This window comes from Photinus pyralis, unplaced genomic scaffold (assembly GCF_008802855.1).
Source record: "Photinus pyralis isolate 1611_PpyrPB1 unplaced genomic scaffold, Ppyr1.3 Ppyr1.4_LG1, whole genome shotgun sequence".
Taxonomy (NCBI): Eukaryota; Metazoa; Arthropoda; class Insecta; order Coleoptera; family Lampyridae; genus Photinus; species Photinus pyralis.
The window spans coordinates 48647096-48674731 of record NW_022170249.1 but is presented as its reverse complement, the minus strand read 5'-3'; the positions used below and the strand labels follow the sequence as shown (position 1 = coordinate 48674731).

General features: G+C 36.5%; 4 protein-coding genes across 4 annotated transcripts; 1 reads left to right on the top strand and 3 right to left on the bottom strand.

Annotated features, from left to right (window-relative positions):
* Positions 1–50: 50 nt before the first annotated feature.
* On the bottom strand, positions 51–548 carry LOC116176666 (ejaculatory bulb-specific protein 3-like). The gene is made up of 2 exons (XM_031495395.1): positions 354–548; positions 51–310 (listed from the first exon to the last, which is right to left on the bottom strand). The coding sequence occupies exons 1-2, from the start codon at positions 538–540 to the stop codon at positions 99–101; spliced, it is 399 nt and encodes a 132-aa protein (XP_031351255.1). The 5' UTR covers positions 541–548; the 3' UTR covers positions 51–98.
* A 5737-nt stretch (positions 549–6285) lies between these two features.
* On the bottom strand, positions 6286–7808 carry LOC116176693 (ejaculatory bulb-specific protein 3-like). Its single transcript, XM_031495430.1, has 2 exons — positions 7427–7808; positions 6286–6607 (listed from the first exon to the last, which is right to left on the bottom strand). Exons 1-2 carry the CDS (start codon positions 7614–7616, stop codon positions 6420–6422), a joined length of 378 nt encoding a protein of 125 aa, XP_031351290.1. The 5' UTR covers positions 7617–7808; the 3' UTR covers positions 6286–6419.
* Positions 7809–12339: 4531 nt separating this feature from the next.
* Positions 12340–16522, bottom strand: LOC116180991 (bromodomain-containing protein 8-like). Its single transcript, XM_031501205.1, has 3 exons — positions 16419–16522; positions 15084–16363; positions 12340–13880 (listed from the first exon to the last, which is right to left on the bottom strand). The coding sequence occupies exons 2-3, from the start codon at positions 16312–16314 to the stop codon at positions 12517–12519; spliced, it is 2595 nt and encodes an 864-aa protein (XP_031357065.1). The 5' UTR covers positions 16315–16363; positions 16419–16522; the 3' UTR covers positions 12340–12516.
* Positions 16523–24621: 8099 nt separating this feature from the next.
* Positions 24622–26433, top strand: LOC116162157 (piggyBac transposable element-derived protein 4-like). Its single transcript, XM_031475709.1, has one exon. It carries the CDS (start codon positions 24622–24624, stop codon positions 26431–26433), a length of 1812 nt encoding a protein of 603 aa, XP_031331569.1.
* Positions 26434–27636: the final 1203 nt, after the last annotated feature.

Below are 27636 nucleotides of genomic sequence, written 5' to 3'. Positions count from 1 at the left end.
CCCAATCAAACCTAGACCAACGTGTACTGTCACTTCACAAACATTTCTGGATGATTTGAAAAACTTTATTATTAACCTTTACAATAAATTCACCTCGGCTAGTTTCTCAACGGAGGAAGCGCAATATTGCGTTGCTTCAATTCGGCCTCAAACTCCCGCCTGTACTCGTGTTGCGAGTCGTATATATTTTCCAGCTCCAAAAAATCATCGGGACGATTTTGTGCCGCCCATTCTACAACTTTAAAAACCTTTTCCCTCTGAGCCGGCGAACAATCCTCACACTTCGACTTCATAGCCTTAGGTAAAACGTCTAAACAGGAAATTAAGCACCCGCACCTACAAAAAATACCGACCTCGGAATTTTTGTCCGTCAGGAGTACATTTCTGTCCAGTTTTGAAGCAATGTATGTAATTATCTACAAGCCGTTTGCTCGACAAAATCTCGTCGATATCAATGTTATCAAATTCGTCTGCAATGGTATCACCAGAAGTAGCCCTTAACAATGCCACCAAGAACAATAAAATAACAGAGTTATTCATGTTGACCCGGTGCTGTAGAATTTCATTATACGAATTTCAAAACGCGCTTCCCATTTATATAAAAAAAATTAGCAAGTAGACGTTTACAATTACATGAGTACAAAATATTGCCATATAATTTTGAATGTTGCAATTCAAACAATTACACTAATTATTACTGGGTTGTCCAACAAATTGTATGTAGAAAAGTTAACCTTAGCGAAAACAATGATAGGTAATTAATTTCTTCCTACTTGCTCTAGTGACTAAGAATCGTTGACATCTTTTATCATTTTTATAATTTAATCTGTCTGTTAAATCGTTATATTTCTGTTGTTTAAAAATATAAAAGTAAGATATAAAATAATAAAAATAAAATATAAAAATAAGATAATTTGATTCATTGTAGAAGTACTATGAGTGAGATCAATCCACTTGAAATAATGTACTTAACAGCTACAAGATTACCAGAGGTTAAGAAGTGGACTGGAATAAATTTAAAGATTTGGAAATACTTTCAAAGAACAAGTGGATGCCGTTTTGAGTATGACCTGCGCTGAGTGATCAACAGATTAAAGGACTCTTAAAGGTATGTGCTGATCATTTAAAATTATTTCATTTCCGATTTTATTGACTCAAAGTCTTGATATTGCAGACAATTGTGACTTTGCGAAAGGGAAGAACGCCACCCTGATTGATATGGGAATTAAACTATCCTTTCATTGGACAAAAATGTATGACATTGTATCAGTTACCATTTGAAAACGATCAAACGCTTGGATTGGATGAGGTTGTCGATACGATAATCTTTCTTCAAACCGGATAAGGACAGTAGGTTGGGTCGAATTTTTTCCTAAAATTAAGTACTCGCGTAAAAAAAGACATGTCTATTCTGTATATAACATAGGTCCATATTCAAATCTGTAGTTTTATAGTTTTAATTTGTTTATATTCCACATTTTCAATTGAGCATAACATTTTAAATCTAAGCCGCGCCACATAAACCCAAAGGCAAATGTGCAGCGTTTCGCATGATTTGACATTTTAGAACCTGTTGTTTTTGTAAAAATATCAAATCAACCCAGAGCTTACCGCGTGGAGGCGCTGCACCTCAAGCTCCATGCATCCACTCACAATAGTAAACATCAAGGTTACTGGAAGGAGTCAATTAGATCTAGCTAATCATCAGAATCCAACTGGGGGTAGTATAATTTAAAAAAACTTTTTAGTGATTTTATATTATTTACTAAAATTAACATATATAAAATAATAGATGTAAAAAAAACAAAGGAAACATTTTCCCAAATAAACTGAAGGTACAAAATGTTGGGTCCAGAAAGTTACAGTTCACGAAAGTTCATTTTTAGTAAAGTTAGCAATAAATATTTTCAGCAACGTGACATTATTACCATTTCGTATGTTCTACTGAATTGAATTTGCATTTGCATCCATATCCGTCGGGAAATAAAAAAGTTACTCTTGATTGAACCGTTTTCACTATAGTTTAAATAAATGAAACAATTTATAAATTTTATACATTTTTCACCGAACATGCCGGAAAATACCCCCAATTCCCATAATTGAATCCATGATGGTACATTCCGATCCAAGCTCGCCAACGGCCACAATAAAGAATGTAAAAGAAGCAAGAACCTTAGGGAAACTTGAGATAAATTTAAAATTCACTTGAAGGAAGGTAGAGGGAAACTTGCCTGGCGCAAACTTGAAATAAATCTGAGAGGATCGCTAAAAAAGCAAATGATGATATGAGAATTTCAAAACTTCAGAAATACTTCAAGGCATCATAGTTGCAAATAACTTTAAAACCATTTGGCACAAATTTGAGATAGTCTTGTTAGGATGTTTAAAGGAACTTGAAAGACGTTTAAGTATAAAATAAAACAAGTTTAATATGAACATAATAGAAACTTGGGGAGAGTTTTGGGCAGATTTCGCCAGACGGTACATCTCGTATATTTTTACATTTTCTAATTGTGCAAACAATTTTACGTCCTTTTCGGTAATTTATACAAGGTTGGTCGAAAAATTTTTTATTTTATTGTAGGTAGGCATGTGGTCAAAATCGTTCTTCGATAAATCTAGATTTATAAGCGTCAATTATCAACACGACGGACAAAAATCACTAAGCAAAACAGATTAGAATTATATAATTTTGAACTGGGAAAGTTTACAAGGTTTGACGAAAATGGTCGCTTCTATCAAAAAATTCTCATGAAATAATTTATGGGAGGGGTATTTACACATAGGTACATTTTAAGCAATTCTTTTTAACTTTGAGAACTGTGCTAGGAAATCCCAAGTGCCGCGTGGCCTTCCTTTATAATAATGACTTAAATTTCAAATGAAGCAACGATCTCATATACAGGGTGTAACATTTAAATAAAAATAAGTCTCTTGCGGTTCATTGAGTATTAAAGTGAATTACTTTTGCAATAGCGTGTGTTTTGTGCATTCTCTGCATTTTGCCTACGCTCTCGTTTGGGTAGGTATTTTTGGGAAATTTTTGTTAATCAGAAAGGACATACCCTAGGGCATACCCAAAAACCTAGGCAAATTGATTTTTATAAGAAGAATACACGAAAACGCAGTGATATTATAAAGATTTTTACGTTCACTTAACAGAACTGTATTAAGAGCACATGGTACGCTCAGGCAAAGTAGAGGTGGGTCGGGGTGAATATTGGGGTTCTGGTACACTAACAAAGGAAGCAGAAAGCGAAATGTAGTAAAAGTAACAAACATAGGCGCCATTAGTCTTTTTCAAACTACTACTAGGGGAAAATACTTACCAAATGGTGGAAACAAGGCAGACTAAGAGATCCTTGTTCTGGTCTTGACAATAGTTAAAGAAATAATACTTGTAACAATAATTGACGTCACAATCGAGGGTGATTTAATAAAAGAGCTCCAAAATATTACAAATAACGAATAAGACACTTTGTAGATCTGAAATGCCAACATTTAAATTTAAATTCATTTTTAGTAAAAAGGGGATCAACATGTAGCCGGAGAAAGTATTAATATCAAAATGGAACTCAGTAGAAAACAACGGAGCTATAATCGTTACGTCAACAAATGTAGTAATAAAAATTCGATTGTATCGAAAACCAGTACGTAATCAATCATAGGCGTCGACGAGAATTTCAAAAATTACATTTTGAACTACAAGTCGCAATGGACTTGTTGAGCTTAAGAAGAGAAAATTTGTATGTAACCAAAACGATGTCAGAATCTTTACTGTGCGAAAGGAACGAAAAAAATACAACTGCACGCAATACCGAATTCAAGAAGAGGGATATCAACGCCCTCTGACGGCGAAACAAAGAACTATTGTAATAAGAGATCTACAACACTTGAATGACTAACGGCAAAACAAAGAATTGAGTAAAAAAACTCTGGATTGCAAAGATAAAGATTGAATATACACGAAAGTAAGAATCAAAAAGTTACATAAACGGAATTTAAATCAGGAATATCAATTGAAAATAAAAAAAAAGATTACTGCAATTTTAATATTTGTAGTAATGGCCTTAACTCCGTCACTGCCATAAGATTGATAATTGAAGATGCACAGTAGCAAACTGGACTGGAGGAAAGGTTGATTTTTATCATGTAACCATTTACTACTTTTCAACAACTATCAAAAGCATAGTTCGACCAATTAAAATTAAAGCAAGATGCTAGGTATGTAGGTATATTGCAACATGGACAAAGTCCGGCCCAAAAATTTCCAGTTTCAAAAAAATTCCACTAATGAAAGTTGACCCCGCCGTAATATTCATTTAATTACCTGGGCTGCATTTTTCTTGAGGACGTATGTTTTTGTGGGGCAAATGTATACCGTGACGAATTCGCGTCATCGTATTTACCGGAAAGAATGGAATGTTTCTGATCTATCTAATGCCCTAGTGGTGACTACTATGGGGTCATTCTTGTAGAAGTTGCAGACGCCAACACCATAGTATGCTTAATATCGAAAGCAAGGACCAGAACCGTCGAAAAATAGAACTGGCGAGCAACCTCTCCATAAGCGGAGAGAATGCTATTGAAATATTACTAGCCACTGCATCATCGTAGTAAAAAATAAGCAAAAGAAATAGGAATGTGTTACGCTAGGGCACTATTCGTCAGCGGCTCCCAAATGTCCTTCGTTACCGAAGAAAAAATGTAAGCCCATATAAATCCTGGTCTCCATCACGGTCGAGAGCCCGCTGACGAAGTTTTGGAAAATGTAAGAAGTCCAAAAAACCAAGAGGCAGTACTATCGCAGGAAGAAGAACGATGCGAGAGAAGGTATCAAGAGACAACAACACGGAATGTAGACACACCTATACCGTAAGCCTGTCGCTGAAAGGAGAAGCTGAGGAATTGGAAAAGGCAACCGCTCGGCTTCTACATTCGGAATCCACGTTCCAAGTTTTCCTGTCAGAGTATTACGAGCTAAGACACAAGGTACCTCGAAATGCAGGGGAGGCACCTGCAAAATACTACATTCCTTGCCATGTGGTGTTAAAAGAGTAAAGCTCCACCACAACATTACGGTGGAAAAAGCCAGAACGAGATGATGCTAACTAGTCCAAAAATACGAGAAGAATTGTGCGGAAATCGACAAATAAATACTTCCAGGTGAATGGCAAAATCTAAGGTGGCCCAGGTGAAGTTGAAGAAACCCCTACGGAGATCGGCCAAGCTGTTAACAATGGATGCAATGAGACTACTAAGAGCCAGATTCCTTCATGGTGGGATCCAACTCACATTCCCATGAGGTGAAAATACTGAATACTGCGAGCAAGAAATCTGGTACGTCGTAAATATGGTATACCCTTTCACAACGACAGGACTGGACTACGCAGAACCTAGGGAGTTCTGGTAAATTTGGTCAAGAAAACCACCATCAACTGAAACGGGAATCGAGCTGGAATCCGGAACGCTGAGAACTAGAACGTACCTGCTTTGCTGGCGGTGGCCCAAGACGTTCATTAAAAACAGACCTACTTAATTCCTGCGGTAATAAACAGTCTTCATATACGTGCATTCATTGAGGATGAAAACGGCAATAAAGTACACCGCCGGATACCTTTTAAGAGGTTTAGAGAGCTTGTGGTAGTTAAAGGGTCTTTAGACTCTTCAGCATATTTACTACCTTCGAACTCATTCAAGAACCTTTATGGGCCGAACCTTTAAACAGGTTTAAGAGTCTCCAAAAATTCCAAGAGGCTTTTAGATGTTTTAATAGATATTTAGTCTAGAACAGAGCATCAGAGAATTTAATTTTTTATCAGTCTTTACTTAATTAGGATCATTTTCCAAGTGTCTCTAGGAACCTTAAGACTTTTAAAGCCCATTCAGATATGTCGATTCTTTGGATGTCCCGTTGCTTTTAAGATCTGTGGTGGTCGTTAAAAAACTGGTTCCACTTTCACTTTTATAATGAAGGGATTTAGTTTGTATGTAGATTTTGTTTAAAAGTTTCAAAGGTGATTTTCATCAGTGACTCTATATCTATTTTCCGTTTCTTAACTACCTACTTTATGCGACAATCGACAAAAATGACCAACCATTAAATTTATAAAATAAATAATTGTGTCATTCCGTGAGTGTAGTAGACCTAAGAACCCTGAATCACTATTAGATATTGCTGTATTTGATCCCAGAAGGTTTTCGGTTCTAGTTCATTGCAGGCATAAATTGTAACAAGTGGTAGTACTCGTATATTGCATAATTTTGCAAATTCAAGGCAAGCGGTTGATCCATAAAATTGTTTAATGTTGTGGAATAGTGTACTTACTTACATATATCTTATAATTTACATTCAACCTTCGTGTACTGCCACTTAAAAAAACATTACAAAGTACAACTAAAACATTTCCACGAAGTGATTAATCGTCCGAGTCCAAAAATGCAAGAAACGATTTAAGGTAAATCCTATCCGGATCGAATTTATCTGAGAGCTTCTCCCAGTATTCAGGGAACCTTTCTCTTAGGACGACAGACGACATTCTTATTAGACGTTTTTGGATGCTCGAACATTTTCTGCAGTTTGTTGCGACTGCTTCTGGTAGGATTTCTGAAAAGCAAAAGATCCTTGACTTAGATTACCTCAAAAACAGAATGTGTAGTACATGCAATAGAAAAACGTGTATATGCTAATTTGTAAAGTAGTCTGATTTGATAATTGAGTTGTTACAAGGCAAATTCCGAGAGAGTAATATCAAGGCAGTAAAGTCTAGTACACAATATTTTCGGATTTCAGGCGATCCAGTTAGTCAACACAGAAATTGTTGGTCCTCTTCTTTTATTACGGTCCATTGGTAGGTAATGATTTAAGCGATTAGCGAAAGTCCCTAATTAAATGCGCTTCAATATTAATAGCACATACAATATTTCTAAAACAAAGTATATAATTATATTGTATCTATTACTAGTAAACACAAGTAAATACGTCATTTACATTTAGATACAAAGTTTTTCCCTTGAACCCATAGAACACATCTACATATAACAGAGATAATTGTGTACCTATGCCATTTACAATAATAGGTACCTCGTTACGTTTTGGTGAAAAGATACTTATAGGTAATTAGGTTATAATTACAAGGAATTTTTGTACATTCAAAATCATGACTCACCTAAGAGGAGTTAAGTTTATCATAAATAAAACTACCTTGTAGTTTAATTCACACAATTACGAAAAACAATAGTCAGTCACATTATGCTCGTGAACTATGTACTGGATGTTTTTGATAAATATAGTACTAGTGCCGAAGAGAATTGCTCGCAACATGTATATTCTGAAAAATGATGAGACAAAAAGGTTGCTACCTATTTTATTTTAAAGAAAATTTTAAGAAGCTCAATGATATACTTGATTGAGAAAATTGCATACCTTTCATTAATCGTCCAAGTGGTGGACAAGGTCCTTCACTCAATATGCACTGCAAGTATAAGATTATTAGTCTGTCGTTTTCCAACACTTCCATAAAATCGATTGAGTCGTACTTCGTTGGATAATGTTCTTCATCACAATACGCAAACCACGCGAACAGTTGGACATAGTAAACGTAAGATATCTTCATATTAATTATTGTGTATTAATTCTACTAGCACGAGCATTGTTTCTTGCTGGTTATAATAAACGTGCATAAAAGATGTAATCTAGGAAATTCGCTGTTTTCATTAAGATTTTTTGCACGTCACGTTTCGTAAGCAATTATACTAGTTATTAGTAGTCTTTGTTATGATATGTGCGAAAAAAGAAGCTGGAAACGTAAATTACGTAAGATTTAATACCGGTCGTGGTTCCTTGTTAACCAACCACAATTTTAACATAAAGAATTAATATTATTCATATGTGTATGTCTTCGTAAACATCTGCGTTGTATTCCCATGCTGTGGGAACTATTTCATTGTGGAAAATGCGGTGCTGAATCATGGAAATCCTGGAAAGACTCATTAGCTACTATTTTTATATGCAAATAGCAGGGACGGATCTGTGTTTAGGGTTTATGCACACAGGTTCCCGTGGGTATGAAGAGCACCAAGGCTGCAGTTGGGTAAAGGACTGTCCCTTATACTCAACTCTAGATATCTTCATTTGCTCTTACCAAGGACAATTTTGTTCTACCGATTGCAGATGTTTCGTAAACTTTGAATAACCATTTTTTGATATTCCCTGTAGTTTTTCTTTCAAATTCACCTTTTTTATGACTACTATCCCTATAACTATGAGCTGTTCCCGCAGGTAAGGTATATTCATCTACGTGAGTCGTTAAAAATATTCTTTTCAGGTATGCAAGAGGTTTTTTGAACGGTTAATAAACATTTTATTATTGAGAATTAAGGAGCTTTTATAAGACACAATTCAAGCGCTTGAAATTACTTACTGAGTCGAAGAGCATTCAAAAACAGTTAAGGTCCTTTAAGGGTCGAGTCTTTATAAGTATTTATTAATTTTTTAGTCTCCAAACCTTTTCAAAAGTGTCCAATGGGATTTTAAAACTTTTAATGGAAGTTGTTACCATTTAAGGATCTCGAACAGTCTCCATGAGCTTTTAGGACTTCGAACGATGTCTAAGGGTCGATTGTCCTTTCGAGCTTCCCTATTTAAAACCGAGCCCTTAAAATATTTTGTGTCTTTTAAACTTTAAAAAGCCTTAAAGGGTACTGAAGGATCGCTAAGAGCTCTAAACACACATTTAAGGATCGAGCCTTTAAAAACACATACTTTTTCCAATTGTACGGATTCCTCGTATACTTCTCATTCGCCAATTTACTGAGCGATTCCCCAAATCCTTGGTATTCCTTGCATATCTGACCTTCTGTGAAAGAAAGTGATTAATACGATTAATAAATTCCATAATCCCTTCGGATTAGTAGAATTTTTAGGATTTTCATTTGACCTTTTGCATTTTTTTGGGATTTTCACCGTATTACTTGTACCCCTTACATAATTGCATTTTTCGGGTTTCATTCCAATTCTTAATGCTCCTCAAATTCTTCAGATGGTTTGAATTCCTGGAAGGTTACCGGATTCTTTACACTCATCGTTTTCGTTTGCATTGAATTTGTTGATATACTTCGGAATCCCTACTGCTGATTTCCTTCGACCTTGTCGGATTTTTAAAAGACCTCGGGTTTGCATTCTCTGAATCTTAAGATGCATTTATCCAATTTCAAGTCATGGAAATTTTCGTATATTTTGCAATCGTGTGTTCTACAAATCATGCGAATTCCTTTATTGTTAAGACTTATTCACTCGGTCCTTCAAATTCTTTGGATTCCTGGCATCCCTTATAACTACTTCATAAGAGATGATGTAATCCCGATTCCGTAGGTTAAAACCTTTACTCACGGCCAGTACCTACGTGGGTCCGACGAATCTTTAATATAATCTTATCTGGGCTTGGACGTGAGCACCAAAGTCTAAACGGTGTTTTTCATTTCCTCTCAGCTATAAGTATCAATTTTATTACCAAAAAGGCATTTGCCATTTTAGAATCGTTTCCAAAAGTTGTTCAGCTTTTGAGACTAGATACTTAAGCACTTAAGTGAACATCTGTTTGAAATTTCAACGAAATCGGTCGGGTAGTTTCGGATGAACCTTAATTGTTTGCAAGAATCATACCACACGTACACCCATATGTACATACAGACATTTTTAACAAGCACTTTTTTGGACTTTTTTTTCAGCTACAGACAGACGTTGTTGCACGCGCGTTTATGACCGCACGTGCAATGTGCATGACTTTAGACAACTCAACGGCTGTGTCTGGCTTTTAGTGCCCATTGATCGCCTTTTACGATCTCCAGAACGGGAGTGGGCCAATTCTGTCCCCGAACCCACAGGGGAATACTATCAAATTTAAATCACGTCGCATGTGTAAATAAATATATACCCAATGAACTTTTGTTTAGTGTACTTCAGAATCTTATTTAAATAAATATAAATACCTGGGGAAGAAGTCAGAATGCCTAATTTAGGCTACCGCAAAAAAAAATCGGCTAAAGAGGAAACAATGGCGAGAGGTGGAACCTTCTTCTGCGGATTTCATAGCATGATTTTTTAGATACATAAGATGTTAAGATGTTCGCAGCAGCTTCCTGCGTGTAAAACAGAAGGATCTGATCTGTTTGAATCATCCTATCTATAGGTAGTAGGTAAGCATGTGTGATTGAGATATTCAAAAGTTGGGGACAGAGTTTAAAATTTGGTCGCGCCAAACACTGCTCCAAAAAGATTTGCTTCTTGAATGAAACTCATTTTCTTGTACGCCCTGCAATGGCATCAGGATGTGGTTGAAGCATCGTCAAGTGCGCACGATTTCACAAATTATAAACCGACGACTAGCTCCAAAACAAGTATAGTTATTAAATGCCATACAAATGTGTTCCATGCAGTCAATTTACATAGATCGATTCATTTAAGAATTTTCTGAATGTGTTCAATAAAATTTAACGCAAGAGAACCGACGATCGGTATTTCTCTTCAAATAAAAAATTTACGTTACCTTAATTATACCGCTTCCTAGAATCTATGTTTTCCATATGGTACAAAAGGCCCTTCTGGAAAAAGTGGTGCGTAAAATCTGGACAATATACAAACGAAAATGGGCTCTCCTGAAGACTTAATTGATGAAATTTTCTGGATATTATTTACGACTCCCTCGTCGTATGAAAATGATCGTATAAAATAAATAAAAATGATATAGTCGCTGCTATCAAATCGCGTTCCGCTCTGAAAATTTAAATTGTGATAAGAGAAAAAAATGCCTGTTCAATTTTACACCCCGAAACTGTTAATTCACTGTTAACTTTCGCTTTCGAATTAGAATTTTCCATTGATCAAGCCGTCACTATAACTGCAGTCGACAGGTTGTTTCAGCTAGAAAAAGGTCGGAAGTGAACCTTGGAATGTTGTTCAGGGATGGTTAATTAACATTTTCTCAAGCTTTGGACCTCGAGGACCCTGTGCGAATAGAGGAGGTGGGGGAAATTGGAAAGGTGCAAAACTCCTGTCAAAGCTACTCGAAATGGCTGATAAAATTATAGAAAAGGAGGATGCGTGGAGACGAGTGGGAAGAAGAAAGTGACCCACTAACTGCCCTGCTTGACGTGATCAAGCAGACTAACCTTGGGATGGATCAAGTTTGGGAGTTGGAACAAGTTAGAAGGATGCACGCTGTGCGAACAGTGGCAGATATAGAGTAACTAACTCTTGGTAGGAGTGTTTTACGTATGGGACACCCACTTTACGGAAAACACCCATAACGTCACCAAAAATCCGAGAGGTTAGGATAGTGCTGTGATGTCCGTTTGGGCAGAAGTTAGCATATAATAGCTTAAAATTTGACTTGAATAAAAACGAGTGGGACATAGACCTAGAAGAACGCGTAATCTAGTTGCCCAATTTGAATACTGACTTAGTCGCCGTCAACGAGTAACACCAAAAAGTGCAAGTGTTTGGCCATCGACGAATGTCGCAGAAAAGAACGTGTTGGCGAGGTCATGCAGGGGATATTTTCATACATCAAAGAAATCAGTGATGAATTCCAGTTTTTCATTCACCAGCCGATTGAAAAAGACAGTCGACCACACAGCAAAATTGTGAGAAGTCGTCTTCAGACGAAATGTAGAGACCAATAAACCTCACGTCAGAATCAAGGACAGACCTGTTATCAGTCTGAAGCGGGGTGGGGACAAAATGCTGTAGGATAACTGATACTCCACCAAAAGGAAAAGAGACGCAAGGCAGAAAGAGGTCAAAGCAGCTGGAAGGGTAATCTTGGAAGATCTCCGCCCCACTGGGTTCAACACAGTTGAGTAGGTATTCTCCGATGCAGGACAACTTTTTGGGTGGTGCGCGTACTGCGGTGCCAAAGACGCTGCTTTATCTATTCCACGTCATACGAGCTGCAAGCTGAAGGTGCCAACATTTTTTGGAAGTACCATATTTTGGTAACGAAATGAAATAAAAACATGTTTGAATTATTGGAAATTTAACGTTGCACAAAAAAAGGTAGAAATTTTCTGGGGGAAAATATTGCGTAAAAATCGGAAAAATGTTAAAAAATTTTGAAGTGCCCCCACCCCTCTTCTTTTGGCACAGGGTCCTAGAGTTCCAAAACTTGAGAAAATGTTACCATCCCTGAACAACATCCCAATGGTTTATTAACTTCCGACCCGTCTACTGGATTAGGGCTTATAGCACGCAGAGTTAGCGCTCTGATAAATTTATCTTACACAAATAAAAATCCCATGGTTCCATAGCTGAAGAATACTGATGTCTGCCGAAAATATAGATTAAACTGCAAGTCAATATATTCGTTTATATAATTTAGCTTGTGCATAGTATATAAAGTACTGTCCTAATGAAAATTAAATTAAATTATTATACTACAGATCACACTTATTATTCTAAACCCTACCACTAGGAAGATAATGTGAGCTAATTACACCCTCAGTTTCACTACCGTCCATCTAATCTTCCTTTCTTTTCTTGCCCCTGTTATCCTCATGTGACCGCTTGCGTTTACTGGAAGGTTCACTCGTTCGCGTTTCCCGTCGTTGAGGAAAATCTCCCATTTGCGCTTGCAATAAAATGTCCAGCTGCTGCATACTTTCCTGTTGCATTTGCAGCGCCATTTTATAAATCAAATCGTTCATCTTATTGTACATGATTGCGTTGGTAAACATTAATAGCACATCCCTTTGCAACTCCAACGTCGTCCTTATACTACCATTCTCAATGTTCTTGCGAATCGTTTGTAAATCCATAGGTCTGTAAACGACGCTGTGGTATCCCGGCGCTTGCTCATTTGTAATGGGTTTCAGGAAGAGCGACGCAAACTTATGCGTTGTCAACCTGCTGTAGACCAACATGACAGATTTCTTCCAATTTCTGTAATCACGGTCGTCTTCGTAGTAGACCGAGCTGGATGCTGGAGAATTCGGAATGGAATCGCTCGGTGTCGAATATCTTCGTTTGCTACGCAAACACAACAACTCGTCATCTTCAGTCCACGGGCTACAAGACCGGTCCAATTCCACTTTAATCTTCGGTTTAGCAGACAAACTACTGTCCGATTTTTTATCGACTTCCTCATTTTTGTCCATGGAATTTTCCTCTATGATGTCCCTACTTTCGAGTTGCGCATTAACCGCCTTTTCGACCGCGAGAAGGATGTCAAACTCTTTTTCAGACTCCCTTTTTTTAGTACGCGAATAATCGCGTTTTGCCTTATGGTCCAATTTATTAACCTCCATGTTAAGATCGTCAAAAAACGAACCGGTAAACTCATTGTCGGTCAAGTTATCATCTAAAGTTGTCTTATTGGAATCTTCCGCTAAGTTTTTTATTTCCGTATCGGAAGACTTCGCGTCTGTGTCAATTGAGCATTCGTCAAAATTGATGATAGTAGGTTGTACTGCTTCCTGAACCGGTTCTTCTTTCGTTTCTAGATCCGTAGTTTGCATTTCCGGTTCTGGTTTGGTGGGAGAATGATCCACTTCTGTAGTAAAGGAATGGACAATATCTTGAATTTGAGTCTTATTAAGTTGCTTATCAATTTCCTCCTCTTCGAGTACAACGACTTCCACTATTTCAACTGAACCGGAATTTTGAGACACTCCCTGTTGGTCATTCTCAGACTTCGCCTCTTCCTCTTGGGGAACAACTTCAACAGTTTTTTCCTCTTGGTCACGCTTATCGATCGCTTCTTGATATTTCAAAATTGACGCGCTGGGTTTGGTTAACTCGCAGATTTCCGGATCCTCCTCAAACTCAAAAGGGTCGCGCTTGGGTGGATTCGCTTCTTCTTTTTCAGGTGAGTTTTTTGCAACTTCTGTTGAAAAATTCTTGTTATAAATGCCAATTCAACACATTTAAATAAATAAAAATAATTAGAAAATTGAAAAAATCAATGGAGTTTTTAGCGCATTTTTTAAGAATTAAAAATTTTTTTTACCAGAATTTCTATAACACCCTAAATGTCTCGCTAGATGTAGAAGCTACGCGGGCCTACTTTCTTATTTCTTATGGGCGCCATATTGGATCTTTAGGGAATGAATAATCTGCCGTTTTCTAAATAAATATATGAGGTCAGGTCGAGGGTCAGGTTAAAAAGTTATCCCACCTAACCCAATTTTTTTAGTGGAACACCCTGTGTATTTTATTCCAAAAAAATATTAGCATAAAAAAAGCATTTTAAATTTTCTGTTCAAAATATAACACTAAAGAAATTTAAAAAAAATTGAATATTAGTTCAGATTCCAGATTTTTCAAAAATATTCAATTTTTTGTATTTTTTTAAATCACTTGAACCCGAGCTTGAACCTTTCTTAATTTTTTTAATTCTTTTTTTAATCTTTTTGAATTTTTTTATAATTATAATATTTTCAAAAAGAGAATTTAATATGCTATGTTTTTAGATTAAAATATACAGAGTGTTCTATTTAAAAAAAGGAGATAAGGTCCTGTAACTTTTTTAACTGACATAAGTATATCATAGCCTTATTTTGAAAACGGAGATTACTCATTCAGCAAGTACCTACATTTTTAATACACATTTTTTCGCAAACTATGAAAATGCAGGGTATTTTTTTAATTTCCCTTAAGCGAGCGAATATTGTCAAATATTGATTGTGCCTTTTAAGTTTGACCCAAAAAGAGCATATGACGCCTATATAGAAACTTTTTTGATAGCACAAAAATTACGAAGAACCTCTATAAGTGTCTGAGGGATTGCACTTATTTATTGAATGGTATTTATTTGAGGGTAGACCTATTTAAGGAGTGTCCCACCCCTCGAAATAATCCTCCCTTGGTATTCCCGATTCCATTAACAGTGATAAACACTAACAAATGATGTTATAGGAATAATTTTATCAAACTCAACACACAGGATTTAAAGAAAAGTGAATGATGTCTATTTAAATTTAACAACATGCCATTTTTGTATGATATTCGATTATGGTGTGAGTTAACTTGGAGCTTGAACATGTCACAGACTCCGTAACAATGAAAGTGCAACAGATTACATCCTTACCAGGAATTGTTTTTACAACTTCAGGCTCTTGTTCAACCTCCACCACTTTAGCTTCAGCTGCCTCTTTAACAGCAGCAGCCTCTTTAGCAGCCGCAGCCTCTTCTTCATTACATAACTCTTGCAGTTCGTTATCCAAGTTTGTAATGATGTCCTCGTGGTCATCCAACTGCAGATGTTGCTCAGGATCCGAAACAACATCGGCATTTTGGATCAAATCCGATATGATCACCTCAACCTCTTCATTTTTCATTTCGGGCAGAGGATCATCCGACGAAAGTATTGAACTTTCCAGGTCTTCGACTTTAATATGTGGTATAGAATCGACAGCGTCCTCCAGGATATCATGAGTGATGGCAACGTAATTGGAAGCTTGCTCTTGGGTAACAGGCTGTGGGTAGTCAACGGTTGTAGTCGAGCTGGGCTGAGTATTTAGGAGGTTTGCAATTGATGACGAGGTGTTGCGCTGAGGCTGACTAGTCATTACCGTGTGCAAAATGGAGGAGCTCGTTACATTGGGCACTTGCGATGGAGATTTCAATAGGCTGGTGAGTAAGGGTGACAGTGCAGGTTTCGCTGTTTCCTGATGTTGATTCTGTTGGTTCTCCTCGGCCAATTCCAGATCTACTAATGTATCAAGTTTGTCGGGTAATTTACGTTTCTGGGGTAAGTTCACTGCAGGCTTGCCCATTGGCCGCCATGCCCGTTCAATTTCCTGCTTTCGTATTTCACGCTCTTGTAACCATTGGGTGTGAGCGATAGCTTCCTCTTCCTTTTGATTTTCTTCTTCGTCAATTTCTTTACACCACTTGTCCAGCAATTCCTCAGTAACATTCCCGGATTGCAGTAGAACCATGTCCTCTTGAAGTTTTAAATATTCAGCACGTTCCTCAGCCAAACACTTTTCTATTTCTGCCACTCTATCTTTGGTCAGTTTACGTAAAATCGTCTCAATTGGTGTTTCAATAACGGGTTCTGAGCCAGACAATCTCTTTTTGCGTTTAGGTGTATCCACATTTTCTAACAACGATCCGTATTGTGAGGCACAATTCTTTTGATGAAACCAATCAGAGGGTCGATTCGGTTCACCAAATGGTTTCAACTGCCTGCTTACAGACATCCAATTCTGATCGCCACTCTTAGCTACAGCTGAAGCTAAGCATAATTGTTCACGGAGTGACCATTTGTCCAATGGTTCACGTTTTATTTGCAAGCGCTCTTGGATAGAAGCCATGTTCGAGTATTTTCAAGCTGAAGTACTTATGCACAAGTAATTAAGTTATCTGTAATGTTAAAGTAGTCATTATAGGTTTTTAACAACACGAATTGCGATACCACCTTCGTTTCTTCTTGTTTTGATTACGATTGTGAGGTTAGGTTATATTGTCGAATCAATTTTGTTGTATGGGATGGCAGGCACAGCCACAACAAAAACAAACGAGGTCAGGGCAGGAATAGGTGAAACAACAATTTCCAGGGACGCAATCAGAAGAATCCACCAGGCATAAAAAACAAAATAATTTAGTGTTACACATATTTATTATCATGTTTTATTTCGATATTCGTATTCCTTTTACAGTCTATTAAAGGTAAAGGTAAATTCGAGCTTCATTGGGGAATCTTCTAAAACATAACATTTGAACACCTTTAAACAAGTGAACTAGACAATCAAACATATTCATGTGAAAATTACTAATAACACAATTATTTGAGAGCTTATTCATTGATTTCTCTTCATGCATGTACGAAGGCAGCAGCCTTGGCTGAAACTCCGCCCACTCAAAAATAAAGGCAAAATAAATAAATAAATAAATAAAAAGGAGTTCTAGAGAATAGGCTAAAATATGAACTACTAAAAAAAGTTTTTAACAAGATGCTACCATCTTCAAAGGAGACCAACGCAAAAACTTTATTAGCAATTTTTTTTGAGCAATAATAGTTTACTCTTAATATTCCAATTTTCTCTCATGTACGGTTGATATAATATGGCACTGTTGCTCAACTGCAACTTCTTTTAACTTGGTGTTGATTTTGCTAGGACAACATTTATTGTCATAATTGTTTCCATCCTAATTTTTACTGACCTGTCTGAATTTTCGTAAATACCTACAAAAATACCTAATGTAGATGTGTGGGCCAAAACTTTTTGACGCACTGAGGTACATTATGACTCTCACTACTACTTGTACGGGAACCACACCCAAATTCCTAAAACAACACATGAACACAACCTCACTTTTTGTTTATTATCTAATTCACATCGTAAATTAATAATTAAATTAATAATGCCGTGATGGATTTTTTATACATTGATAACTATGGAAACGTTTGCCTTAGAAAAAGGCGAATTGCCACATTCAAACCAAAATCACCTCTAGAAATCAATACAGCGGTACAAGAAGAGAAGACATTTCTGCGAAGAGAATGCGACGTTTGGTTAAAGTTTATAACAATATTTTGGAATACAAGAGTCCTAAAGTCGGCTGTAAAATTTAGTCTGGTTGCCCTTGTGATGAATAGATACGAACGTCTGGGTTTTGCTTTGTTGATGTTGTGTGTTGCTTTATAAATTTGTTCATATGTAAAAATGTAATTTATTTAATATAAATATTTATTGTGGAATTGTGAGTTTATCAATTCTTTAGTTTATCCACTTTTAGTAGAAAGTGGCATACTTACCTACAACTAAAGCAAGAAAGATCAGGAAGACCTGCTAAATATGATATTGTTGGTGCAGTTTTTGTTTTAAACTGCCTATTCTTACTTTCAATTTTATAGTAAGTTAACTGGAACAAAGCTGTCAACTAGATCAGGGAAGGTGTCCCACAGGGATTTGTAATAAAACCCATTTTGCTGTTAATATATACATAGTAGGGAATGCAATCCCGCAGCAAAATCTCAATCCCGGTATTTGCGGGATTGTAAGATGTTAATCCCGCGGGATCCTGCAAAACTTTAAATAAATTGGCAAATAAGCAATTCTGTGAGGTTAACTTCTGTATTCGAATAAATCGCTAATTATCACAATATTTAACAAAAAAGTACATTCAGCCTAACTTAGAACTCAAAAAAACCTCACCTGTAAAGCACAAAAAGGTGAACTTCTAAAGTACCTCAAAAATCATAGTACATTTTTAACGAAAAAAGTTTAACTTAAAAAATAACTTCTCCGTTGGGTATGCGTTTCATTAACAAAGTAAACAGAGTCGTCCTCTTGGTCGACAAATTCCTCAGTCCCGCAAATCCCGCTCCATTTATGTGCGGGATTAAACCCGCAAAAATGCTGCGGGATCCCGGCGGTATTACGGGATCCCGCGATCCCGGTATTGCATTGCATAGATAGGTATAGGTACATCAATCATCTTCATAAGGCTTTGTCCAGACACGGTGGTAATCGCGAGGTGTCTGAACCACTTGGGTAATTTTCATGGAAATAAGATCCTCATGATATCCATGAGAACTCCACTGTAAAGACATATACACAGACAGTGACGTGAGCACATAGGAGGATAAGGTGAATTGATTACGATACGAAGTCACCCTACCTCTTCCATGTGTTCTGTCTTATATGAGGATATATGGGTGTTTCTGCGGGAACTCCCGGCGTTCGTCTAGATATGAGACTAGAATTGAAGGGTTCATAAAAAATCAGACATGTTCGCATGTTGGTGGGTGGTAAAACGCGTTGACAGCCTGACAGGATGAGAATACGTAGAATACAGCATTTGATTGGTGAAAAAATGCAAATTAGTAGGATTTTCTTAGCCCTCATCTACGAAAGGGGAGTATGAAGAGAAATGTAATATGATACCGTGCGGTATTTTGTCTTTTAGGGATCGCTCTGGCTGGGCTCCGTGCGGAGATTGCGATCTTTTTAGTGGTACCTTCCCTTAGTGCTTTTAAATGCACTGTCATCGTCGATTTTTGAAACCATTCGGTCTTTCGAATTGACGAATCCAATTTGAAAACAATCGGACCAAAAATGTAGAAGAAGATAGGAAAAAACTGAAAAAGCACCAAGTTGTATGACACTCTCGGAGATGACGCACAGATCTCGTGAACCCCACATCGTGTAGCCCCATCGGGGTCATATCGCTCTAAAGTTGTTAATTATAGGACCCAGTAGGTATGTGCACTTCTTGTATTTCTATACATGCGTTACTTTTGCAGGCTCGCATTGGCTACCAGCCAGTCGACTGGCCAAAGCGAAAGTAAAAGCAGAGATTTAAATATAAGTCTGTGGTAAAAGCTACCTTTTTACAAATAAATTTGCAAACATGCGGTAAAAAGGTAGCTTTTAATCGCATGACGGAATTTTGTTTTTTTTCCTAGGGACGTAATTAACCACTTTTTGCAAGGCGATCGTCTTTGAGTAGTCGACTTTGGGAGTTTGGGCGCCCAAAAGTTTCCTAGAGCTCGAATCGCGGTCTCTCTTTCTATTGGCTCCAATAGAAGCTGGAGGTATGAGTGCCCCAATAATTGAGTAGGTAAGTACTGTTTTTATGAAGGGTTTTTAGCGTAATCCGCCAAAATGCGAATTGTAGATTAACTGGAAGTCGGAAGTGAGTAGAGATAAAGGGAATGTGTAGCGTTCGACAAGATCTTCTTACTGATGGTGGGGCCAAACTGGCTAATAGAATACTGATCTGCCACACAAAAATGCGCTGAAGTCCCTTCGATAATGTTTTATTAGTATGCTGGACTGGTTGTATACAAACGGGTTAGTCAATACAGATAAGAAATCAAAAGAAGCGGAGAAGCTGCTCTGCTTTTAGCAACGAAACAATATACTTCGCTGTTTAAATATGATTAGTGAAATGGAATATTTGATGTAAGTACCTAGCTACCTACGTATGAAAAATTTATTTTTTGGCAATGAAGAGTAGGTACGCGAAACTGCCAATAATAACAAAGTTACCCACACGGTCCCTATACGAACCGTGAGTTAACCATGCATTGCCACCCAACCTGGGACACTGTAAGTAATAAAAACTAAAAACAATAATAAGTAAAAGTAATAATTGTAACGACTGTTATTTGGTACATTGATTTGGCGTAATAAGAGACGTGCGGTAAAGATTTAATGTGTATAGGTACCAGGGACCCGGACCGGACTGTAAAAGAATCGAAAACCAGACCGAAACCGGAATTTTTTTAGTACCAAAAACCGAGCCGAAACCGTTATTCCTTCAGAAATGGAAACTTATTGAGAATCGGAACCCTTATTTTTTTCGGTTTTTTAGGGTTCGGTTTAACAAAATTTTTTTCTATAACTTTTTGTGTATTTTTTCTGTGTTTTATTAACAAATTAAGTTTAAATACATATTCCTCTCTTCCTCCTTTATTCCCCTTGTTGTTGTAAATTAGCTCACATTTTGGTATTCATTACTTTTTCATTTTCACACCTATTAATTAACAAATCACGTTGTTATAATGAGTTTTTTGAATGCCATACTTTCTAAAAGACTTAAGACCGAAAAGCACCGTTATGGACCGAAAAAATGCGCAGAACCGAACCGTTATTTTTTTTAGAACCGAAACCGGACCGTAACCGTTAAATTGTAAATGAACTGTAAACTGTAAAAATGCAGCTTTATTCACTTATAAACCAAATTATAACAACAGTTAAAACACTTAAATAATTTACTCTAATAGTTGACCAAGAGAGTATAGCTATGCGCAATTTAAAAGAGGCACTTTTCTACATTATTTACATGTTTTCAAATAAATACGAAAATTAACATAAACAATATTGAAAAATGTAACATGTAAATATGAATGGAGAGCTTTATCGTAAATCGGTTACAATGAATAACAAGGAGAAAAATAGGGAAACAAAACACTGTATCGAAAAGTATCATCTCCAATCAAATATATTCTCTAGATTATTTGATAACAGCATGAGCACTTTTGGTAAAAAATATCAAGTAGTAAATTCTTTAGCTCTGCAGTGTTTTTCATACGTAGTGACTACTTATTCACGATTTAACAAAAAAATCTATATTATAAACTACATACGTATTTAACAAAGCATATATAACTTCAGTCTAGGCTAGAATTTCTTTTATGGCAAGAATTAGAAGAACTAATTTTAACATAAATTATGATATAATTGATATCGTTTATATTATCTACTTATCATAAAATTTGTCTATGGTTTTCGTGTTACTGCCCGAAACAATGTGCATATAAATTTAACCAAGAAACGTTCCAATAGACTTTAAATGAGAGTTCCACTTATAAAATAAACGGTTTACTGAATATTATTTTTAATTGTAACTTGTTTTTCAAAATTAAAGCAGAAAATTAGTGCACATATGAATTTATAGCAGTAACTCTACTAAATAACACGTTAATATTGATATCAGTCATCTACACTTATAATTACTGTACATATTTAAAAAGTAAATATCACTAGAGTAGTATGAAAATCCATTTTTTGATATTTTGTGAAACATTTTATTTTTCTTCGGTCGAAATTAATCCAAACGTGTCGATTTTAAGAAAGTAGAATTTGATTTATTAATATAGTTTGATGGCATGGAGAAATTGTACTTAAGTATAGGTAGACCACTTACAGAGAAAATATTGCAAGCACATTGCATGAGTTCCGTTTCTTATACAGTAAAAAAATAAATAGAAGAAAGTAAACAACTAAATCTATAAACGCATAAATCGCTCGAACATAGATCTCCATTATAATGATAAGACATTCACTTAGTAAGATCACAGCTAACAATGTCTGGAGTCTCTCTTATATCAATAAATTTAACTGACTAGGATCTAGCCACACTGACGTTTATTTAATATTTACATAATGTACAAAACGTGTCTCCAAAATAAAAAGTTCCAGACCTCTAAATTAAATAAAGAAACATCAACGGTAAATATACATTAAATCTAAATAAAACGTTCGTTTTTCTGTTATTACCTGTATAAAACGCTAGAAAATAAATTACATACAAATGTCTAAATTATTACTTTGGAAAATCACACCTAAATAAACTGAAAAATAAAATAAGTCGCTCGGGAGTCTCGATTAAACTGGCTAGTTCCTTAGTAGGGAGGGGAAAACATTGTCATTTCCTATTTTCTTTCTTTATTTAGGCCTATAAGTTGGAACTACTTGGCTATTACTCCTGATTTTCTACCGATACTAATTTGCAAAGGACTTAGTATCAGGTGATCCTGTGTGCTACTTTAAGACTGATTTTTGGTTTTATTTTCTCAGCAAACGAAAAAAAGTTCTATTAACCACGTTCGTAATGAAAATACAATTGTGCGTACTTATGATAGATATAAATTTTTTGTTGACAAATGTTTCGACTAAGCCTTTGTTGTAAGTACTCCGTGAACTGACGTTTGTATTTAGGACTGGGCGTATGTTACAGATATCACATTTATATGATGGGTACAAAATATGGCAAAATATAAGATCGATTTAAAAATAGTTATATATTTTCTTTAAGCATAGTATTGCCATTTTTTGATTATGTATACAATTAAGTGAACAATCATTTGTAGGTAATAAAAAATTCCGACTGACAAGGTTTTCTGAATTGAAACAAACCAAAAATCAGACCTGTAATTTTCAGGTAATTAGATAACTAATTGAGCACCTAATGTTTCAAGCTAACTTAATGTAATTACTAATATTGCACAATTGTAGCGCAGTGTCCTTTGCACGTATTGCTTGTAGAAAGACACAGCGAAGCAGCACGCACTAGCACTCCAATTTGGTGTCGGTTTCTAGTCATTAGTGATCTGTGCTAACTGTTAGACTTGTCAATAATTAGTTTCATAATCATCAGCAGTTGGCACAGACAGTCAGTAAGCACAGAGCACTAGTGCGTGGAGTGACGTCATTGAAAAGTGGATTCTTTATGAAATGTATCTGATTTATGGAAGGATGGTCGGCCATTATTTTCACTACCTCGCTGTAAAGGAATATCTTGCGATGCAAAATTATTTTCGGATTTAGGCCTTGGAAGGGTTAATCTCTTTAACGTTCTTCCTAATTCGTGTAAACTTCGATCACTAACGTGCAGCCTAGCCACGGACTCATCGGAACCATTCACGTGATCTGCCTCCGCGGCGAGCGCATTTACGACCGCATTAATTGTCTTACTTTCACTTCCCAGATCTTCTTCTTTATGCGCAACTAAATTTGGATTTTTCCCAATTTTGTTTAACCTGAAAGGATTCGTATGTTCACCTTGGTGATTTAGCAGATGTAATGACTTTGGCTACTACGTGCAAAATAATTAACAAAAGCTTCAAATGTGGTATTTGTGCGAGATAGAAGAAAAGATAGGTGTCAAATAAAACAGTGTAAAGTGTGTGTTTTATTGAATTAGTTTAATCGCATCGCTTGTTGTACTTACTTATTGAGATTATTGTATTATATGTGATCAATTGCAAGGCACTTTGGTGTCGAAACCTCTCAAATAATAAATAAAAATCAAAACACAGTTGAAATAGGCGATACACATGCGCCTAACTGACCAATATGCATCTATTCTAATTTAGAAGCTTCAATGAATAAGAACATGAAAGGTATATGAGAAAAACCTAGCAAAATAGGTTAACACATACTATAAAGTAAATCTTGCAAACTGGCGCTGCGTTCACCTGTCAATTTGATTTTCGTAATCCCTTATAGGTGCGCTGAAAGTACTTGGAAACCGCGAGCTATTTAATAGGGTATAGGTATATCAGTATCACGAACCGACAGACAAATGGTAAACCCCGTAACCGGGATAAAGTATAGCAGGGGTGGCAGGTCTTTTCCAGAAAAAGATTATTATCCAAAGTAACTATGGATTTCCATCTATCTGCATAATTATTAATTTACAAATAATTTTTTATTCTGTTTTATTTTTGTACTAATTTCTCGATTCATTTAAAAGCCCCCCTTTAAGTGCACATAAAAGTATAGTTCCCCCGTCTCAAAAGTTAGAATTTTTTGTAAAAAATCACTTTTACCGTTGAGTGAAAAATTGATTCAATCCTCTTACCATAACGATCCGTCTATTGCGAGGGTTGTAATTTTTCTCTAATATACTTGAAACATTTTTGTTTCCTAGTTTGGTCTCCGGTTAAAAAATTAGAATTTTTTCAAATAAAAACTCCCTTGTACATAACGATTCGTATATTGTGAGTTCTGTATTTCTTGTTTCCTTGTTTGATTTTGTTTACGAAGTCCATAACCCACCGTTTAACACTGCATCGGTGGCGCGGGGCATACAGTTCCCCACTATAGGTTTCATTGCTCATAGCTCTGGAGTGGGGATGGTTATGTCTACCCACATTCAGGTAATCTTTGACAGTAGTGTGTATAACGTGCTAGTATAGTGGAGGTATTTTTGTTTGCGATAGAGTGATTGTAATTCACGAGAAAAGTCACAGTGGGGTTACGCAGTACCCCGTGCCACCACTTGCGCGATACTTGTGTTTCTCGATTTTATTTCTCTGGTGAGTTTTCTTCAATTCATTTTACGTATCCTAGAGATTATAATTGTTGTATTTACTGGGCTAGACAATGGCATATGAAAAAACTAGTAGAGATCCAAACCAGTGGGCGAAGTGGTTGGAGGAAATCGAACAGGAGGAAGTTGCTAATGAATGGTCAGAATCTAGCTCAGAAGACGAAGAAATAGATGAGGTGGAACAAGAAATTCATGAGTCTGACACAGAACAAGAAACGGATGATATTCCAGAAGAGCATAACATCGAACAAGAATCTGAAAGAAGCGAAATACAGAATGAACGACTGCATGAGGCAACACGTTCTGGACCTTATTACATAGGTAAAGACGGTAAAAGTAGGTGGGATAGTATGGTGCCTGCTACGTCACGCACTAGACTTCACAATATAGTCGTGAAAGTACCCGGTCCTCTCGGAGCTGCCAGAAACGCCAAAACAGTATTGGAATGTTTTCATGTTTACGTGAGCAATCCTATGATAGGTTTCATCACAAACTATACCAATATAAAGATTCGGACACTCCAAGAAAAGTATACACGTGCAAGAAATGCTAAACCTACAGATGAATGCGAAATGGAAGCATTTCTTGGAATTTTATACATAACAGGTGTTCTAAAAGAAGGTAGACTAAATACTGAAGATATTTGGAGTAATGATGGGACTGGGGTAGAACTCGTTTATTGCACAATGTGCCGTGCTAGATTCAAATTTTTATATCGTTCTATTCGATTTGACGACATCCGTGACAGGCCTGAAAGACGCGAATTGGACAAACTAGCGCCTATACGAGAGCTGTTTGAATTCTTTGTGAACAATTGCTCTTCGTCATATATGCCAAGCAGTTTTCTCACTGTTGACGAACAACTCATCGCATTTAGAGGGAAATGCCCATTTAGACAATACTTACCGTCCAAACCAGCCAAATACGGCATAAAGCTTTTTTTGCTTGTGGATCCGAAAACGATGACGACTATCAATCTCGAAGTTTACTGTGGTAAACAGCCAGCTGGTCCCTACATGGTATCGAATTCGCCTAGTGACGTTGTCAAAAGACTTGTTCAACCGATAAAAAACACTAACAGAAATGTCACAATGGACAGATGGTTTACCAGTTTTCCTTTGGCCATGGACCTCCTCACAGAATTTAAACTAACTGTACTTGGAACCATAAAAGCTAATAAACGGGAAATTCCACCATGCCTAATACCTACAAAAGGAAGAGCATTAGAAAGTTCGATGTTTGCTTTCCGGACAGAATGCACGCTTGTGTCTTTTGTACCAAAAAAAAACAAAAATGTTCTGATGCTTTCAACGATGCATCATTCAGATGAAATCGACAAAGATACCAATAAGCCAGCCATGATTGTAGATTATAATCACACAAAGTATGGCGTCGATGTGGTGGATAAAATGTGTGTTATGTACAATGTGACTAGAACTACTAGAAGATGGCCTTTGACAGTCTTTTTCGACATACTCAACATAGCAGGAATAAATGCTTTGAATTTATATGTGACTAATGGTAAACTTCAAAAGCTGGCTAGACGAAATTTTTTGAAATGCCTATCATTAGAACTTGTTAGGCCTTGCATAATTCGCAGAATTTACAATAAGAATGTACCAAGACCTATTCGCCAGAAGGCACGGAATATGCTAGGAATACAAGAAGCTCCTAATAATCAAGACGAAAACGTTCGAGAGAGAAAAACAGGTCGCTGCATTATATGTCCCCGAAAAGACGACAAAAAGACCACAGTGAGATGTGGCGAATGTCGAAATTTTGTCTGCAAAAATCATCAACATGCTATATGCGCTAGATGTTATAAAAACGACAGTGGCGAGAGTAGCGAGCAAGGGGATGAATAAAATAGAGTCTTGTTCTTTTTTTTTTAGATAGAATAGATTAGTTTTGTCTCCAGTTTACATAGTACAGTATTAGTTAATCTACTAATGTTACAAGAACGTATGCTTCGTATTCCTGTTTGTGCTAGTAAATTTATTTGAATAAAGGATATTTCTATTATTACGATTATTGTTTAATGCTTTATATAATTACCTACTACTTTTTTTGTTCGAATATAACTACGTTAATTATGAACATATAACGTTTTATTGTGTTTATACCCGAGAAATACATATTTTCAATGATGGGGTATACAGTATCCCACGCCACCACTCGTGAGTGGAAAGCGAACGCCACCGACGCAGTGTTAAGGAAATTGACACTTCTCACTGAGAGGGGTTGTAACTTTAGTGGCGCAGTAAATATTTTTGTTTCGTTGATTGATTATGCGAAATTGGCTCATAAGAAACCCTATAAATTCGCACACAAATGCACCCCATCCCCCTCCTGCTGTTTATAAAGTATGCGTTTTTAAGGAGATTGAAACTACTTACTGAGGGGGGTTGTAACTTTAGTGGCGCATTAAATATTTTTGTTTCGTTGATTGATTAGGCGAAATTGGCTCACAAGAAACCCTATAAATTCTCACACAAATGCACCCCATCCCCCTCCCGCTGTTTACAAAGTAGTTTTTTAAGGAGATTGAAACTTCTTACTGAGGGGGTTGTAACTTTAGTGGCGCATTAAATATTTTTTGTTTCGTTGATTGATTATGCGTAATGGGCTCATAAGAAACCCTATAAATTCGCACACCAATGCACCCCCCTTCCCCTCCCGCTGTTTACAAAGTATGAGTTTTTTAAGGAAATTGAAACTTCTCACTGAGAGGGGTTGTAACTTTAGTGGCGCATTAAATATTTTTGTTTCGTTGATTGATTATGCGAAATTGGCTCATAAGAAACCCTAAACTTCGCACACAAATGCACCCCACCTCCCCCTCCCGCTGTTTTTAAAGTAGGAATTTTTTAAGGAAATTCTCACATTGAAACTACTCAATGAGAGGGGTTGTAACTTTAGTTGTGCATTCGTCGATTGTTTATGCGAAAGGAGGCTCATAAGAAACCCTTTAGCGGGGTATTCCTGCAGGTACAACCCTTGGCTGTTTTCAAAGTATGAATTTTTTTAGGTAAATTTTCTTTCACATACCAACCTCTTACGGGGGTGGT

Bases quoted from the DNA above. Each gene is read 5' to 3' on its own strand.
- LOC116162157 (XM_031475709.1), top strand. From the start codon at position 24,622: ATGGCATATGAAAAAACTAGTAGAGATCCAAACCAGTGGGCGAAGTGG.
- LOC116180991 (XM_031501205.1), bottom strand. From the start codon at position 16,314: ATGGCTTCTATCCAAGAGCGCTTGCAAATAAAACGTGAACCATTGGAC. The intron at 13,881-15,083 runs GTAAGGATGTAA...ATTTTTCAACAG, and splicing joins AGTTGTAAAAACAATTCCTG to AAGTTGCAAAAAACTCACCT.
- LOC116176666 (XM_031495395.1), bottom strand. From the start codon at position 540: ATGAATAACTCTGTTATTTTATTGTTCTTGGTGGCATTGTTAAGGGCT. The intron at 311-353 runs GTCGGTATTTTT...TTTCCTGTTTAG, and splicing joins TGACGGACAAAAATTCCGAG to ACGTTTTACCTAAGGCTATG.
- LOC116176693 (XM_031495430.1), bottom strand. From the start codon at position 7,616: ATGAAGATATCTTACGTTTACTATGTCCAACTGTTCGCGTGGTTTGCG. The intron at 6,608-7,426 runs GTATGCAATTTT...TTTGCTTTTCAG, and splicing joins ACTTGGACGATTAATGAAAG to AAATCCTACCAGAAGCAGTC.